The sequence below is a fragment of the Crocuta crocuta genome, unplaced genomic scaffold, assembly GCF_008692635.1.
Source record: "Crocuta crocuta isolate KB4526 unplaced genomic scaffold, BGI_CrCroc_1.0 scaffold68, whole genome shotgun sequence".
Lineage (NCBI taxonomy): Eukaryota > Metazoa > Chordata > Mammalia > Carnivora > Hyaenidae > Crocuta > Crocuta crocuta.
In genome coordinates, this window is record NW_027532426.1 from 69,159 (window position 1) to 85,523 (window position 16,365).

The window sequence follows — 16,365 nt, forward strand, 5'->3', positions numbered from 1 at the left end:
CTTGTCTGGGTAAGGATGGGGACCGGAAGAAAAATTTCAGTTGGGGTCCCCCACCCGGGATTATGAGCTGGCCCTTCCTGGAAGTCTTGCTTTTGTACGTCTAAAAGAAGAACAAGCAAGTCTTCAGGGAAAAATCCAAAACGACCCAACTTTTAACAGACAAGGCTTTCTCAGCTGATTAGCACCTCTGGCCTCAAAACGGGCTGGCAGAAGATCTCAGCCATCCTCAATGGTTGGCACAGTCATTGACTTTGAATACCGAAGACTCCACATCCTTTACAAAGACTTCTTGTCCGGCTGGCCCAGGACCCGGGCAAGGCAGTAAGGGATGAGGCTGACAGAGGCCAGGGGCACCGCGGCACTCTTGCAGAAGGACAGGATGTAGAAGATCAGCTCAATCTGGGATGGGGGTTTCAAAGAGTCAAAGAGGTGCAGGAGGATGAGAGAGACCACGATACAGCTGAGGCGGAATGGGAGCCACTTGCTAAGCGCACCCTTGCAGCTCTCCCGGTACATGCTGGAGTTGAGAGCCAACCCCAAGCCAAAGAGGGTCCCCACATTCTTAAGGAGGCTGGCAAAGGGCGTGGTGTCAATGTGGACCCATTCTGGCCGCTCACACCATCTCTTGGCTTTTTCTAGTGTCCACAGGAGGTCTACACCCAACCCCTTTAGCAGCAGGTAAAATCCAATGGCAAAGCTGAGCAGGAAGAAGGTAATGAGAAAATATTTCTTGAGGCTGGCATTGTAGATGCTCTGGATGTGGCGGAAGGTTTCGGCTACAACAATGCCTGAGTGGAAGAAAGAATGACAGTGAGAAATAGGGGAAGACTCTGAACCTTCAGCTGTGCATGGGTTTGGAGCAATGGGTGACATATCATCCATCCTGCCATTGTGGCATTAAATCACAGATGCTAGAAAAGAGGGTAGCCTGGTTTATTCCCATATGTAACTCCAGTCTGTCCTCAGCCATAGACTCTTTCAAATGGAAAAGCCATGTCACGTACATTCTCCTACTTCATGCATGTTTCCTGGTGGGAGTCCTCATATTTCTACTTGAATACCCACAAGTATGGAAAGCTCACTCCCGTTTGGGCAGCCCATTTCATCTTTGAATAGATTAGATTTTTAAAAAATGTTTATTTATTTTTAAAGAGAGAGAAAGAGAGAACATGAGTGAAGGAGGGGCAGAGAGAGAGGAGGGAGAGAATCCCAAGCAGGCTCTGCACTGACAGTGCAGAGTCTGACTTGGGGCTTGATGCCAGGGACCGTGAGATCGTGACCTGAGCCGAAATCAAAAGCCAGAGTTCAGCCAACTGAGCCACCCAGGTGTCCTTGAATGGATTTGATTATTTTAAAAGTTTTTCCTTACGCTAAGCTGAAATGTGGCCCTCTCTAATGCCATCTGTTGGTCTCAGTTCTTTCCATAGGAGTTAAATTGTAAATCTAGAGCCTTGTTAACACATTTGAAGACAGCTCTTCTCCTCTCTAACCTAAACATGCTTAGGTCTTTCATATAACATGGCTTCCAGGCTCTTCCTCAAACATGGCACCCAGTACTAAACGCTACATTACTATTATGGCTGTCATGAAATTGTTAGCTCCCTTGTACTCAACACTCTTTTTGTAATGTTACTGTATTCTGCTCTTACCCATCTGCAGAGGGAAAATTTTACAATTTCCCTAAGGTCTTATATTCCAGTATCTCCCACAAAGTAAAGAAATGATTTCTTACATTTTTACCTCAGTCTTTTTTGCCCCTTATTAACGGGATCTAAGAAGACAGAAGTATAGTTGACCCTCGGGCTTGACTTAGAGGGGTCTCCTTATATGCAGGTTTAAAAAAATAAATACAGTACAGTAATGTAAATATATTTCCTCTTCCTGCTGATTTTCTTAGTAACATTTTCTTTTCTCTAACTTACTTTATTGTAAGAATGCTGGATATCACACATATAACATACAAAATATGTCCTAATCGACCGTTTATGTTATCAGTAAGGCTTTCAGTCAACAGTAGGCTATTAGTAGTTAAATTTGGGGGAGTCAGAGTTATATGTGGATTTTCAGAGTGTGTGTATGTGTGTGTGTGGGGTGGGTGTCAATGCCCCTAATGCCTGCATCATTCAATTATCAACTGTATTAAAAACTCTGAATCTATTTAAAAAAAAAAAAAAGCCTGTGAGTTTGCAAATTAATTTACCCAAATAAAGAGCTTTGCTAGGACACTGCTAATTTACTAGATTCCTTTAAAACTAAACTGGGGGCCATTTCCATTCGAAGGCCAGTAAGAAATAAAGAATATAAAAAGTAAGGAAATTTAGGGGCACCTGGGTGGCTCAGTTGGTTAAGTGTCCGATTTCAGCTCAGGTCATGATCTCATAGTTTGTATGTTCAAGTCCCATGTCGGACTCTGTGCTGACAGCTCAGAGCCTGGATCCTGCTTTGGATTCTGTGTCTCCCTCTCTCTCTGCCCATCCCTGCTCCCTTCTGTCTCTCTCTCTCTCTCTCAAAAATAAATAAACATTAACAAATTTTGTTTTAAAGTAAGGAAATTTCAAATTAATCCAATTGGGTAAGTTGACTTGATGTATTGCAATTTTTCTGCAGCATATTTAATTGTGTAGATCTGGGCACTCCTACGGAAATGAATAGTTTCAAGTTGCCCACCCTTGACTTTCAACCCACTGAAATACTAACAGCATTGCTTATGCCCAGAACATGGCTGGAATGCTGGGATTTTGTCCTGGTTTGGGAGACATGGGACAGGAGGGGGAGGAAGGGAAACAGCCAGAGCTGCTGATACCTGATAGGACTCCAGCGACAACCTGATGGGGAAAATGAGCAGCAAGGTAGATTCGGGACAAACAGACGTTCAGCTGCACTGCCCAGAATCCCAACCACAAAATGACGTTCAGGCACCTGCAACGGAAGAGGCAATCTTACAACCCAGATACAGATCCTTCAGCAAAAAGAACAGCTCTGGCAGGAACACTTAGAGCCTGGCAAACTTAGGTACAGTCAGTGGAATTTTTATAAACTGAAGCCTGTACTCAAAAGCTCAGAGATGCTGGTGTCACATAGTGAACCCTTACGTATATGAATGTTCACTATTTTATGTTTGATAATTAAGCATTTGCACAGTGCCTGCATTCTCAGAATTCACTGTAATAGGAATGCCTTATGTTTCTCTTTCTATTTTAACCTGGACAAGGCGACTCTTTGGTTGGTACAGAAATGGGTTTTTATATTAAATCTGCCACTACTACACTACCTGACCTTGAGAAGCTCCTTTACCATGTTAGGCCTTGTTTCCTTATCTGTAAAATTAGGCATTGCTCTCATAGGTCTCTTCCAACCCTGACATTCTGTGACTCTAATGTTTGCCTCGGCAGAAATGCCACAACTCTGTTCAGTGCCAACCCAAGATGGGGTGGGCTAGGTGTGGGGATCATGAGGAAGAGCAAGTGGTGTGTCATTTACAAAGAGAGTCACTTCCTGCCCTCCACCACCCACACCCCAGTGCTGGGTTCTTACCGAAATCTGTAGGTTGGCTTTTTCTTTCCCCGAAACATAGAGAGGGTGGATGTGACCATCACATAGTATACACCTGCTGTACCCATGGCATGACCAGAGGGACTTCCTAAAGGGGAAGGAAGAGATGAACAGAAGAACTAAAGGTGAACAGTCTCCATCTGCGAGACTGCTAAGGCACGTCTCTATCCATCCACCCAAACTTCTCCTCCTTCTTCTTCTCTTTCTCCTTCTTCTTCGCTGCTCCTTCCTCCTCCTCCTATTCTTCTTCCTTCTCTTCTTCATTATCATCTTCTAATGTCCTGTATATTTTACTTATGTATTATGATTTTGTATACTGTACTTACATGCATACACACACAGCGCATCATTCAAATTTTAGCTACACAAAGGGCAGGAATCTTTGTTTTATTCCCTGGGGTAACCCAACTTCCTGGAATAGTGTCTGGCACAGAGTAGGTGCTCAATAGATAATATCTGAATGAATAAATATGCTCTGAAGTGAACAAAGGGTTTATGAGAACAAATAACTAAGGTCCACGCCCTAGTTTGGGAGTCAGGGATAGGGACCCTGAGGAAGGGATGCTAGCACCAAGACTTAAGGGTGAGCAAAGGAATTGGATATTCCATTACCTACTGAAAAAGGAAATCTATCATTTGATTTCACAGTAACTGGCTGGTTGTGACTAGTAAAGTACAAGCACAGTGTAGGATTAGAGAGTCAGCTCAGGAAGATAGATCTACTTGACCAGACTTTGGAGAAGGATAGCCAGGGGCACAGGTTTCTACTGCTTTTCCTTCCCTGGACAAAGGACCATAATGCAGTTACCTTCATGAATTCTTTGCCCTTGAGAGTGCCCTTACCTCTCTGGACTAACAATTTATGTTCTGGAAATATTAGGTGATTAAAAAAATTTTTCTAACATTTATTTATTTTGGGGAGACAGAGAGAGACAGAGCATGAGCAGGGGAGGGGCAGAGAGAGAAAGACACAGAATCTGAAGCAGGCTCCAGGCTCTGAGTTGTCAGCAAAGGGCTTGATGCAGGGCTCAAACCCACAAACCATGAGATCATGACCGGAGCCAAAGCCAGCTGCTTAATCGACTGAGCCACCCAGGCACCCCTCTTAGATGATTTCTAATGTAGCAGTAATATGGTATTCAGAAGGCCTTCTTGAATTGAATAAAAATGGAGATGTACCCAATTGAAGACCATGACTAAAGCTTGAAGGAGTGGCTCTCCTCAGGTCCCCTCAAAGACAACTTCATCTACAATGAATACTGACGGGTATCCGCTGTAAGCAAGATGCACCCAGCTTCCATCTCTACAGGGGCTGGGACTCTCACCTGGTCCAGTCTCACAAGTGACTGGGAACTGCTTTATCAGTGGCACGGAGCTGTTGCTGTAGTAGTCGGTGTCCATGACCCACCAGTAAGGACGCTGTCCAAAGAGAATCCTATAAAAAAGCAGACCCGGCATCTGGACTGACCGAAAGAACCCTTTTTTGCTCAAAGCCCACACCTTGAGAAGAGAGAGTAGTTTGAGGAGAAGATTCATGTGATCCTAAACTGAAAACTGTTAGCTTTAGTTGCCTCCAAGAAGGAGAACTGGGTGGCTGGAGAGCGGTAGTGGAGAGAGGCTTTTTCTGATGCATTCTTTATGTAACTTTTGAATTTTGAATATTTGAGTGTATTATGTATTCAAACAGAAATAAATAAATCCAAGATCCTAAAAATCCATAGTAATGGATTGTAATGAATAGTAAAGACTTTTTTAAAAAACCCTACTAAGAATCTGTCTGGAAAGATGCATACAGAATTAGTTTGCAACTTGGACTTGCACATCTTTCTAGGGCCCTATTCTCTTTCATCAGGCCTCCAGGAGTCTTGAGTTTCCTCTGACATCAGAGAATGTGCTCTAGCATTCTAGGGACAAGCACCTTCAGGAGACTTGACCTCCTTGTCATAAGAATTTTCTCTGTAAGGACATATATAGCTACAAATGCTTGCCTTGCATCCTCTCTGCTTTGGAACAGGGCATTTCAGACAAACCACTGCCCCTTTAAAAGTACTAGATACGTTTTTCATTGTGGAAACAGGTGTCAAAGGTCAGCCACTCCAGAGGTAGGATAGTGATTTTTCACCGAAATCAGAGATGGCCACTAACTCTGATGTCAGAGAAAAATCTATGGTTTTCAGCTGAGATCAGATATTTGAAATAACTCTTTGGCTGTTCACTTTGTAGGGTCATGCTGTTGAATAAGGGGACATTACAAACAAAACTTAGTTTTTTCAACAGAAGTTTCAGAACCGCATCAATATGCCTTGGGCCTCTGAGCTCTGTGATGATTTTTTTCCCCTACTCCTAAAGAACTTTTATTGTTTATGACCAAAGAACATTAGAGCTAAAAGGGTCTCAGAATCACCTGACGGTAGACATAGAGTTTTAAGGGTGTTAAAAGTCTTAGCTGCCCCAATCTCTTTATTTTCTAGATGAGGAAATAGAGGCCAAGCCAGTAATGTTCTAGAGTCAGCTGGTACCGACTAACAATTAAGAAATATTTAGGATTTTTGCAAGTTTGACTCATCAGTAGATTGAAAATGGCCTCAATGGGAATCGATATACACAGTAGAAATTGACAAATGCTAAAATTAGGGCTTCCTCCTGCTCCCCAAGAGAGAGTCAATTCATCAGCCCTGAATATAACATAGTTTTTAAGAGCCTGGCCTCTGAAACCAGCCTGCCTGGGCTTAAATGCTGCCTCTACCATTGACTATGTTGATCTAGTTGTGGTCACTTAACTCAGTGTCCCTGTCTCTTCTTCTGTAATATAGTAGTAACCATCCCATAGGAAACCACTTGGCATATGACCTAGTACCTACTAAATGTTCAATAAAAGTTAATTAGAATTATTATTAAGGTCCCAGAGATAACCCAAGTTTACAGATTATAAAACAGAAACTCAGAGAGTTGCTTTGACTTGCCCAGGACACAGAGCTGGTAGGTGGCCGAACAAGGGTTGGAGCCCAGTTCTCTGGGTTACTTCTCATTTCTCCATGCAATAGGTTTTTAAATTATCTACATGCTTCCTGTTTTCATACATCATCTTTCTTCTTTCCTACATCAATATTTACATTATCTATTCTGCCTCAAAGTAATAAACTGTACTTCTTTGCTTATAGGCTAGAATTTCAGACTTTTCACTAAGTCCAGCTGGCCTTCCATCCACATGATGGATACAGGCCTTGCCTGTATCTTCAATTCATGGACAGGGTTTTCTCTGTCTTCCCTCTTTATGTAGATGATCCAAAGTCAGGAGGAGAGTAACCTGTAGTTCCCCGAATAGCATGGAGAAGGCAACTTCCGACGGACAGACATTTCCAGAGAGAATGCCAGCCTCTTCCCTTGCCGATCTCCTCTGTCTGGCTCTTACTCACCACTTAAAGACGAGGTTGAGCCAGTCTCCAATCACAGCTACCCAGAGGAGTTTAATGCCCACAGCTTCGCGAAGATGGAACCAGATGGGGAAGAGGACATAGAAGGCATTCCTGAGGTCTGCGATCACGGACACCAAGATGAACCAATCCTGGGAGTCCTGGTAATTCACCTGGAGGTAGTGCGTTGACTGGATGCCAAAATCATGAAGGACATTCATTCCTTTCTCCATCCTTACTCCCTGGCCCCCCAGGCAGCCTTCAGCGGAGGCCTTGCAGTTATTACAGTCTTGGTGGTGATTGCTCTGCTATCAGCCTGCGCCTTGCCCCTGTTTTTATACACCCTGTATCCAGTCTGCAGGTCAACCCAGCTGTGCTCTTTGGACTCAAAAACCACTTTTGTCTAAAATCTATTGATCAAAGGTGCATCACCAGTAGGTTGATGCAAACATGTTCGGGGTGATTTACGTAAAATAGAAAAACAGGCACACAAAAACAGCTTGATCTGCCATGTACTCAGCAGGGCCAATGATTAACTTTGGCATGCTGCTTGATAGTGCAGGGGCTGCCCTCCTGGCTCCGAAACCCAGCCAGAGACACAGGACAGAGTCTAAATCTGCCATGGTTCTTGCAAAGATCCTGATTCCCTGTCTGCAAGTGCACTTATCTGAGGACAAAGAAAAGTCGTGGCACTCTAGCGGTCATGTTTTAAGAGTATTACTTTTAAAATACAGTAAGTTCTATTGTACTGGAAGCCATCACCTTGCTGGGCCTTTCTTAACGGCACAGAGTCTATGAAGTGCCTCTGGTTTGGGAGATCAAACCCTCTTCCCAGTATTGGCTCTGGATCTCTTAAGGCTGGAAAAGAATCATCTTTGAATGGTCTGATTAATTCATTCAATGTCCAAGTCAGGACCTTTGGGGTTTTAACACAGAAATTTAAGCAGTACAATGAATGTGTGTTCCTGCAAAAACAGAGTGATGAATAAATGGTTCTAAATAAAAACACCAGCAAATTGGTGACTGGGGATAGGGAAAGGGCTTTCTTATTTTTTAAAAAATATATTTGAATGTAGCTGACACACCATGTTACATTAGTTTCAGGTGTACGACGTAGTGATTCAACATCTCTATACATTATGCGATGCTCACCCCAAGTGTAACTGTCATCTGTCTCCATCCAAGGCTATTACAGTGTCATTGACTGTTCTTTATGCTGCCCCTTTCGTCCCTATAACTTACTCATTCCATAACTGGAAGCCTGTGTCTTCTATTCCCCTTCACTCAATTTACCCACGTCCCCCCACCATCCCCTCTGGCAACCATCAATTTGTTCTCTGTATTTTTAGGTCTGATTCTGCTTTTCCTGTCTGTTTATTCCTTTGTTTTGTTTTATAGATTCCACCATATATGAGTGAAATATATGAATGAAATCATATGATATTTGTCTTTCTCAGTCTGACTTATTTCACTGAGCCTCATACCCTGTAAGTCATCTGCGTTGTCACCAGTGACAAGATCTCATCCTTTATTATGGCTGAGTAGTGTGTGTGTGTGTGTGTGTGTCTTCTTTATCCATTTATCGATAGATAAATGTTTGTTTCCATATTTAGGCTATTGCAAATAATGCTGCAATAAACATAAGGATGTATATGTCTCTTTTGAACTAGTGTTTTTGTTTCCTTTGGGTAGATTGCCCAGTAGTAGAATTATTAGAATTATCAGTTCGTATGGTATTTCTATTTTTAATTTTTTGAAGAAACTCCACACTATTTTCCACAGTGGCTGCACTAATTTATTCTCATTGACAGTGCATGAGAATTCCTTTCTCAATACATCTTTGCCAACACTTGTTATTTCTTTTTTTATTTTAGCCATTCTGACAGGTGTGAAGTGATATATTTTTAATTAATCAATTAATTATTATATTTAAAATTTAAATCCTAGTCAGTTAGTGTATAGTGCAATAATGACTTCAGGAGTAGAATCCAGTGATTCATCCCCTATGTATAACACCCAGTGCTCATCCCAACAAGTGTCCTCCTTAATGCCTCTTGCCTATTTAGCCCATTCCTCCACCCACAACCCCTCCAGCAACCCTCAGCGTGTTCTTTATATTTAAGAGTCCCTTATGTTTTGTTCCCCTCCCTGTTTTTATATTATTTTTGCATCCTTTCCCTTCTGTTCACTTGTTTTGTATCTTAAATTCCACATGAGTGAAGTCATATGATATTTGTCTTTTTCTGACTAATTTCACCTAGCATAATACCCTCTAGTTCCATCCACATTGTTGCAAATGGCAAGATTTCATTCTTTTTAGTTGCCAAGTAATATACCACTGTATATATATATACACATACTACATCTTCTTTATCCATTCATCTGTCAATGGACATTTGGACTCTTTCCATACTTTGACTATTGTTGATAGCGCTGTTATAAACATTGGGGTGCATGTGCCCCTTTGAAACAGCACACCCATATGTTTTGGATAAATACCTAGTAGTGCAATTGCTGGATCGTAGAGTAGTTCTATTTTTAATTTTTTGAGGAACCTTTATACTGTTTTCCGGAGTGGCTGCACCAGTTTGCATTTCTACCACCAATGCAAAAGGGTTCCTCTTTCCCTGCATCCTCACCAGCAACTGTCATGGTCTGAACTGTTAATTTTAGCCATTCTGACAGGTGTGAAGGGGTATCTCATTGCGGTTTTGGTTTGTATTTCTCTGATGATGAGTGATGTTGAGCTTTTTTTTTTTTTTTTCATGTGTCTGTTAGCCATCTGGATGTCTTATTTAGAAAAGTGTCTATTCATGTTTTTCACCCATTTCTTCACTGGATTATTTTGTTTTTTGGGTGTTGAGTTGGCAAGGTCTTTATAGATTTTGGATACTACCCTTTATCTGATATGTCATTTTCAAATATCTCTCCCATTCTGTCGGTTGCCTTTTAGTTTTGCTGATAGCTTCCTTCGCCATGCAGAAGGTTTTTATCTTGATGAAGTCCCAATAGTTCATTTTTGCTTTTGTTTCCCTTGCCTCTGGAGACATGTTTAGTAAGAAGTTGCTGCAGGCGAGGTCAGAGGTTTTTGCCTGCTTTCTCCTCTAGGACTTTGATGGTTTCCTGTCTAACATTTAGCTCTTTCATCCATTTTGAGTTTATTTTTGTGTGTTTATTCTTCTGCATGTCACTGTCCAGTTTTCCCAATGCTATTTGATGAAAAGACTGTCTTTATTCCACTGGATATTCTTTCCTGCTTTGTCAAAGATTAGTTGGCCATACTGATATATTTTTTAAAGTATTTACTTATTAAGTAATCTCTACACCCAATGGGGGGTTGAACTCACAACCCTAAGATCAAGAGTTGCCTGCTCCTCTGGCTGAGTCAGTCAGGCACTGCTGTAAGGTGATATTTTATTGTGGTTTTAATTTGCATCTCCCTGAAGGGCTTCTGTATTTTGAACTTTTCTTCATTTGTACTTGGAGATTATAAATATATATACTATTTTATATATTTAATTTATATTTATATATGTATAAAATAGTCACCAGGAAGTCAATATAATTTTGTTATAGCTCTAGATATAGACAAAGAATAAATAAAAGAAACAAGTACCAGGGCACCTGGGTAGCTCAGTCGGTTAAGCATCCGACTTTGGCTCAGGTCATGATCTCACGGTTCGTGGGTTCGAGCCCTGCGTCGGGCTCTGTGCTGACAGCTAGCTCAGAGCCTGGAGCCTGCTTCAGATCCTGTGTCTCCCTCTGTCTTTGACCCTCCCCTGCTCATGCTGTCTCTCAGATATAAATAAAACATTAAAAAAATTTTTTTAATAAAAAAAGTAACAAGTACCAATTTATGAGAAACAATGTTACTTGCTCACCTGCACAAGCAGAAATCATTGTGTAGCAATGCACTGACCCAAATCTCACACACTTAGGTCACCTAGAACTCTGAACGGAGCAGAGGGCTGAATCAGGTGACGGATTGACATTTTCAAAGATTAGAGCTATTGGGAATAAAGCTTTTCACAACCTGCTCGGATTTTCCTTCAGCAAGTCCATATTGCCTTGTAAGGAGTAGGTCGGGGACAAGAAAAAGAAACCCAGAGCCAATAAGTCTGTAGCAAAGGTTGACAACATTCCATGCTGGAAATGATTAAAACATCATTCAGGAGGTATGATCTGGAATTTTGTCCCCACGTCCCCTGGGCTCCCACCCAGCTCAAGCCGACTCCAACTGCCCTTGACCACGTTGTCTTTGCTGGTCCAAGCAACCCTACTCTGCCACCTCCAGCCTAGAGAACAGGTAATGGTGGTGGTGGCGATTGTGGGAGCACTGCAGACGGGCATGTACTTGGAGGTATTGTGGAGGAGGGCATTCTGCATTGTCAGGACCTAGAGGCCACAGGTACTAGGCCCCATCAGAAGAGATGGCCCTTTCTTTCTACTGAGATAAGCCTTCCTCAGAAGTATTGAGTAACTATTGTAGTGATCCCTGGAGTTTTTATGGTCTGAGGTGATTCAAGGGTGAATAGGGCAGTTCCTCTGACCAACTATTCAAAGGCCAATGTCTGGGTCTACATGGGGCTGCTAGGAGTCAGAGACTCTGAGTCGGGTGGTGTTCCATCATGTGCTCAGCAGATGGGGAGCCAGTGGAGAGCCCTACCTTCTGGAAGAACCACAAAGAGAATGCTCGTGCTGAAAAAAAGTTGAGATGGAGCTGATACCCCATTCTGGGCACATGGGGCAGCCTTCTGGCTGCTTGCCAGGGAAGGGGACCCTCTTGGTCAGAACTATTATGTACATCATAAGACCATTTGCTAGTGTTTACCTTTCTACCCTCCAGCTCCTCCTTCTTGCTGCCTCTGGCAAATTTTTATCATGTGCAGAATAAAAATGAGGTCCCAAAGGACCTGAGCCTACTAGAAAGCTGACTGAAGAGAGACATTGCAGAGTCCTCAGATCCTCAAAGGGCTTGTGGGCATTTAAGGTGAATATTGTGGAGAAATCATTTGAGTTGCTAGAGATTTGGATGAGGATCCACTAATTTGAAGACCTGTCTCCCAGGGGCAGAATTCCATCACTTCCCCTGCCCCCTGTCAGCTTCCCCTTCAAAAAGTTCCCCAGTTTAACTAAACAAACATTTCCTGAGTAAAGTACCTTGCCTGGCTCTCTGAGGATTCAAGGTTAAATCCCCTGTGTTCTCAGAGACCTTGACAATGTAGTGGCACAGAGAGGCCAGGCATTCAACAGCTGTGTCAACTGAGGGATCCTTAAACCAAAGCTGAGTCCATTTGCACAAATAGAAGTGAGCTCCATATTATTCTGTCCGTAGTAGAAATGACTCAAGACTTACTAAGCCCTCTGGGGAAATGACCAGCTGAGTCTGGGAAGCAATGAAAATGGAAAATTATAGAGGCCCTTTTTTACAGGTACACTAGTCGGGCACTCCTCAGGCGCTTTCTCCACAAACAGAAACTCAGAGGCTTGGAGCTCTTGGTTTGGGAAGAACACGAAGGAAAGGGACCAAAAAGTACAGTCTGGTCTGCTGTTAAATAAGCACAGCTGGTTCCAGTGTGCTGGCACCTTCTTCTCCAAGAACAAGGTTGACTCATTCAGTCAAACAAGTTTATTAGCCGACAGGAAAGTAAAGAGGAAAAGGAGCCAGAATTCACCACACACCTCATCCAAAAATTGCACTTCTTACCAAAAAGAAATTCTGACTTCGCCTCCAGCCAAGCCCTGTACTCCGGCTGGGGCTCTGGACTCTGTTGAGGAAGGAGACGCCTTGACCCCACATCACTAGTGAGGGTCTTGTTTGCACGCTGCAGCCAGGATGCAAAACCCAGCTTTGACCTGGGGCTTTGAGCAGGGTGGGCTTCTCTGAAGGGTAACAGCCCAAACTGTACAGGAGATAGCTTTATTTTGTTTTTAATTTCTATATTTTTTTGGGGGGTGTTGTTGCTTTGTTTTGTTTTCTTACCAAGTGATCAGCGGGGGGTAGGTGTTTATGGGTAGAAGACAGCAGACACTGGCTGGCTGGTCTGCTGTCACCTTTTAAGTGAGTGACCCAGTTCATTTTTTTTACAAAAACATGTTGGGAAAAGCAGGTGGAGGGAGAGGTGGGTTAATCATTGTCAGCCAGTGAAAATGGCTGACTTATCTCTGGCTTGGTGAGAAAGTTCAGCTTCAGGACCTTGAACTGTGTATCTATTGACCAGGCTGGGGGAGCGTGGTTCATGTCTCAGGCTGGGCTGGACATTTTGTCCACAGAAGAACACTGGAGGGCATTTGCTTCTTTGTAAACAGTTAAGAACTCCCCTTCACTACTTTTCTTCTGCACCCCAAGGTCTGCCTTCTACCAACATTTGATGAATCATCAGAACCTTGACGGGATGCACAGATGGACAATCCCTTGCCTGCCCCCACCTTCTTTAGCCTTCCTCCCCAAAGGAACCGCTGCTCCCTCCGGAGAATATCCTGTTTCCACAAATGGCCAACCAGCCCCCTCACCGCCAGGTGGGAGACAATTCTTTCCCGCTCTTCTTCAATCCTTTGGCAGTGCCAGATCACGTGAGCCCTCAGGACACATTCCTGCTGTCAAATGCGATCCTCCCCCACCAGGGGTTAAGCTCGGTTGATGGTGTACTCCAGAGGCAAGGAAAGTAAGCCTCCAATATAGTGGTCAGAACTTTTTGCATAAAACTCATTTTCCCCTCTGTTCTGGTCTCTAACTCAGAGGCAAAGAAGGGTTGTCTGAGGAGAGATGGGAAATGTGACTCAAGCTGAGAATCCAGCCCCAACCTGCGGTCCCTCCTTGCTTCCACTCAATGGATTCTTTGAAAGAATTGAAACCAAGGAAAGAAGGAAGGGAGGGAAACCAAGTCAAGTCGCAGCCAGGGCTCAGCCTGGTGGGAAGTGGAGTGAGGTGAGGGGGTGTGGGGCAGAAGGAGGGTCTTGGTTTTTCTTAGAAGTTTCTCAGAAACACCCTCAGGCCTCCAGCAGGCAACCCAGGAGCTGCCCCTCTCCCCATGGCTATTGCTAAAATTTAAAAGGAAAAAAAAAAGATTACAAAGGAAGATTAAAGAGCTGTGTGACCTTGGCTGAGTCACTAGAGTTGTCTCGGTTTTGCTTTTGTCCACAATTAAATAATACTTGGTGACTGTCACCATCTTTTCAGTGTTAACATTCTGAGTCTTCGATGCTCCTTCGAAAGTGCCTCCAGTGAGGCGGTGCCTGACTTTTAATGATCTAACAGAAGTAAATGATTCATTACTGCCAGAAGGAAAAGATAAATGTATTCATATCTTTTTAATTAAAATATTTTCAAAAGTAATGTAGTCACGGGGCGCCTGGCAGGCTTGGTCAGTGGAGCGTGTGACTCTTGATCTCAGAGTAGTGAGTTCAAGCCCCACATTGGGTGTAGTGATTACTTTAAAAAAAAAAAAAAAGTAACATAGTCACATAGGTTTTAAAATACAGAGTTTGAAGGAGTATTCAGTGAATGCAGCTCTTCTACTCACCTCTGAGCACCTTCCAGACACCAGGGCTGCCAGCGCCCAGCCAAGACCTGATGGGCACTGGGAGTCCGAGAAACCCCGTTGGATCTCCAGTGGCAGTGAGCTCCCTGCACAGACGCTGGCATCCAGCCCAGATGTAGGTTGGAAGAGGGGGCCATCCCCTCCCCTTCTTCTCTCCGCCTGCTCTTTCTCCCTGGCTCTGCCCTGTAGTCCTCTAATCAACTCTTTCTTAATGGCTGCAGAATTTTCAACCCAACCAAAACACTATGTTGTACAGTCAGTTATTAGTCCTTCCCTCTTCCGGAGCCTAGCTGGGGGGAGGTAATTAGGAAATCAGTAGTCTTGGACCCTCTTAACCCACACCTTACCCCCTCTGAGAATTCCCAAATGAGGACCACAATGCAGAGAAAGAGGAAGAGGTGAGTTCTGGAATTGTCCTAAAAACAAACAGTGAGGTTTCCCCGCCCCCCAGGCCTAGAGAGGGCCAAGGAACTATTCTGAGCTATGAAAACACAGCAGGGCTCTGCTAGGAAGTAAACAGCTGTCTGTCCCGCCAACGCCTGTCTCCCTGGACATGAGTCCTGACAGAGCGGGATCTCTGGCCAGCAGGCAGGAGACAGGGAGAAAGGCAGGGAGAGTCTTGCGTGCCTCTCTCCTCTAGGATGAAAGGGAAAGACAGTGTTTGTTTTATTTTTAGGATTTTAAAGATTTCCTTCACTTTAGAAGGTTTGAAGTGGAAGGAGAGTGGCACCGGGGTCACGTAAGTCCAGGAGATCTCTCCAACCTTGAATTCCGGAGAGCAGGAAGCCTCTTGCTCACTCCTCAACCCTGTGCAATGTTAGTCTCCTCTGCTCTACTGGGAAGTCACCATGACCGTCTCACTGTCAAATCTGCTGGTTGGCCTTTTCTCATTCTTCTTCTTCCTTGATCTTTTGGTGCACCTGACACTTCTGACAGCCACCTTGAAACATTCACCCACCTTCCTCCTCCCATAGCATGATGTCACTTGGACACTGCCTGGATGTCCCATACCTTCCCCAAATCCACGAGTTCCTTCCAGACCTGATTTTCCTCCAGACTTTCTTGCTCTGTATGTATACCTCCTCTTCTTCTGCCATCCTCCTGGCACTGAACCTGCCAAACTTTGAGTCATCCTTTGATCTGCCTCATTGGGTTCTGATGCTGCCTCATTGGGTTCTGACCCTATATTTTCTACTCTTGCTGCTCCTCGTCAATCCCTCTGTCTAGATCTGTTAGCCCCTCCCTTACCTAATGATCTTCTACTCCCTTTTCCACTCTCAGCCCAAGCCGTCTGATACACTACTGGCAAAAGAGCTTTCTTACAATACAATTCTTCTCATTTGCCACCTGAAAAATATCCAGGGCTTCCCATTGCCTCTAGAATGAAGTTCAAATTCAAGCTTACCCACAATCAGACACCAGGTTATCTTTCTAGCCCTATGTCTCCAACCTTTCCTTCACAGACCTCTTGCTCCAGTTCTATATCAAATGGTTTGGATTCCCCAGAGGAACCTTAGGTTTTCTAATTTTTCTCTTCCCTCCACCTGGAGTACAATTTTCCCCATCTCCAGATGTCCAGATTCTAATGATGTCCAAGGCCAAGCTAATAAAGCCTTCTCAAGCCAATCATGTGCACCCTTCCTCAGCTATAAAGGATCACACTGATCTGAATGCCCCTAGCACTTAACTGTTCTATCTTGGGATACTAATCATGTTCAAACCTTGCATTACAGTTGTTTTGCATATGTCTCAACATTTTTCCTGCTATCCTGAGCCCTGAGGGCCAAGAAAGCATCTCTTCCAGCCTTCAGAACTGAGCTCTACTTGTAGATCTGGTACCAGCATGATAGCCTTTATAG

At 43.7% G+C, this 16,365-nt stretch overlaps 1 protein-coding gene across 1 annotated transcript; it reads right to left on the reverse strand.

Moving 5' to 3' along the window:
* Positions 1–250: 250 nt before the first annotated feature.
* Positions 251–7,215, reverse strand: G6PC1 (glucose-6-phosphatase catalytic subunit 1). Its single transcript, XM_077779308.1, has 5 exons — positions 6,969–7,215; positions 4,878–4,987; positions 3,535–3,640; positions 2,804–2,919; positions 251–788 (listed from the first exon to the last, which is right to left on the reverse strand). Exons 1-5 carry the CDS (start codon positions 7,196–7,198, stop codon positions 277–279), a joined length of 1,074 nt encoding a protein of 357 aa, XP_077635434.1. The 5' UTR covers positions 7,199–7,215; the 3' UTR covers positions 251–276.
* Between the last annotated feature and the right edge of the window lie 9,150 nt (positions 7,216–16,365).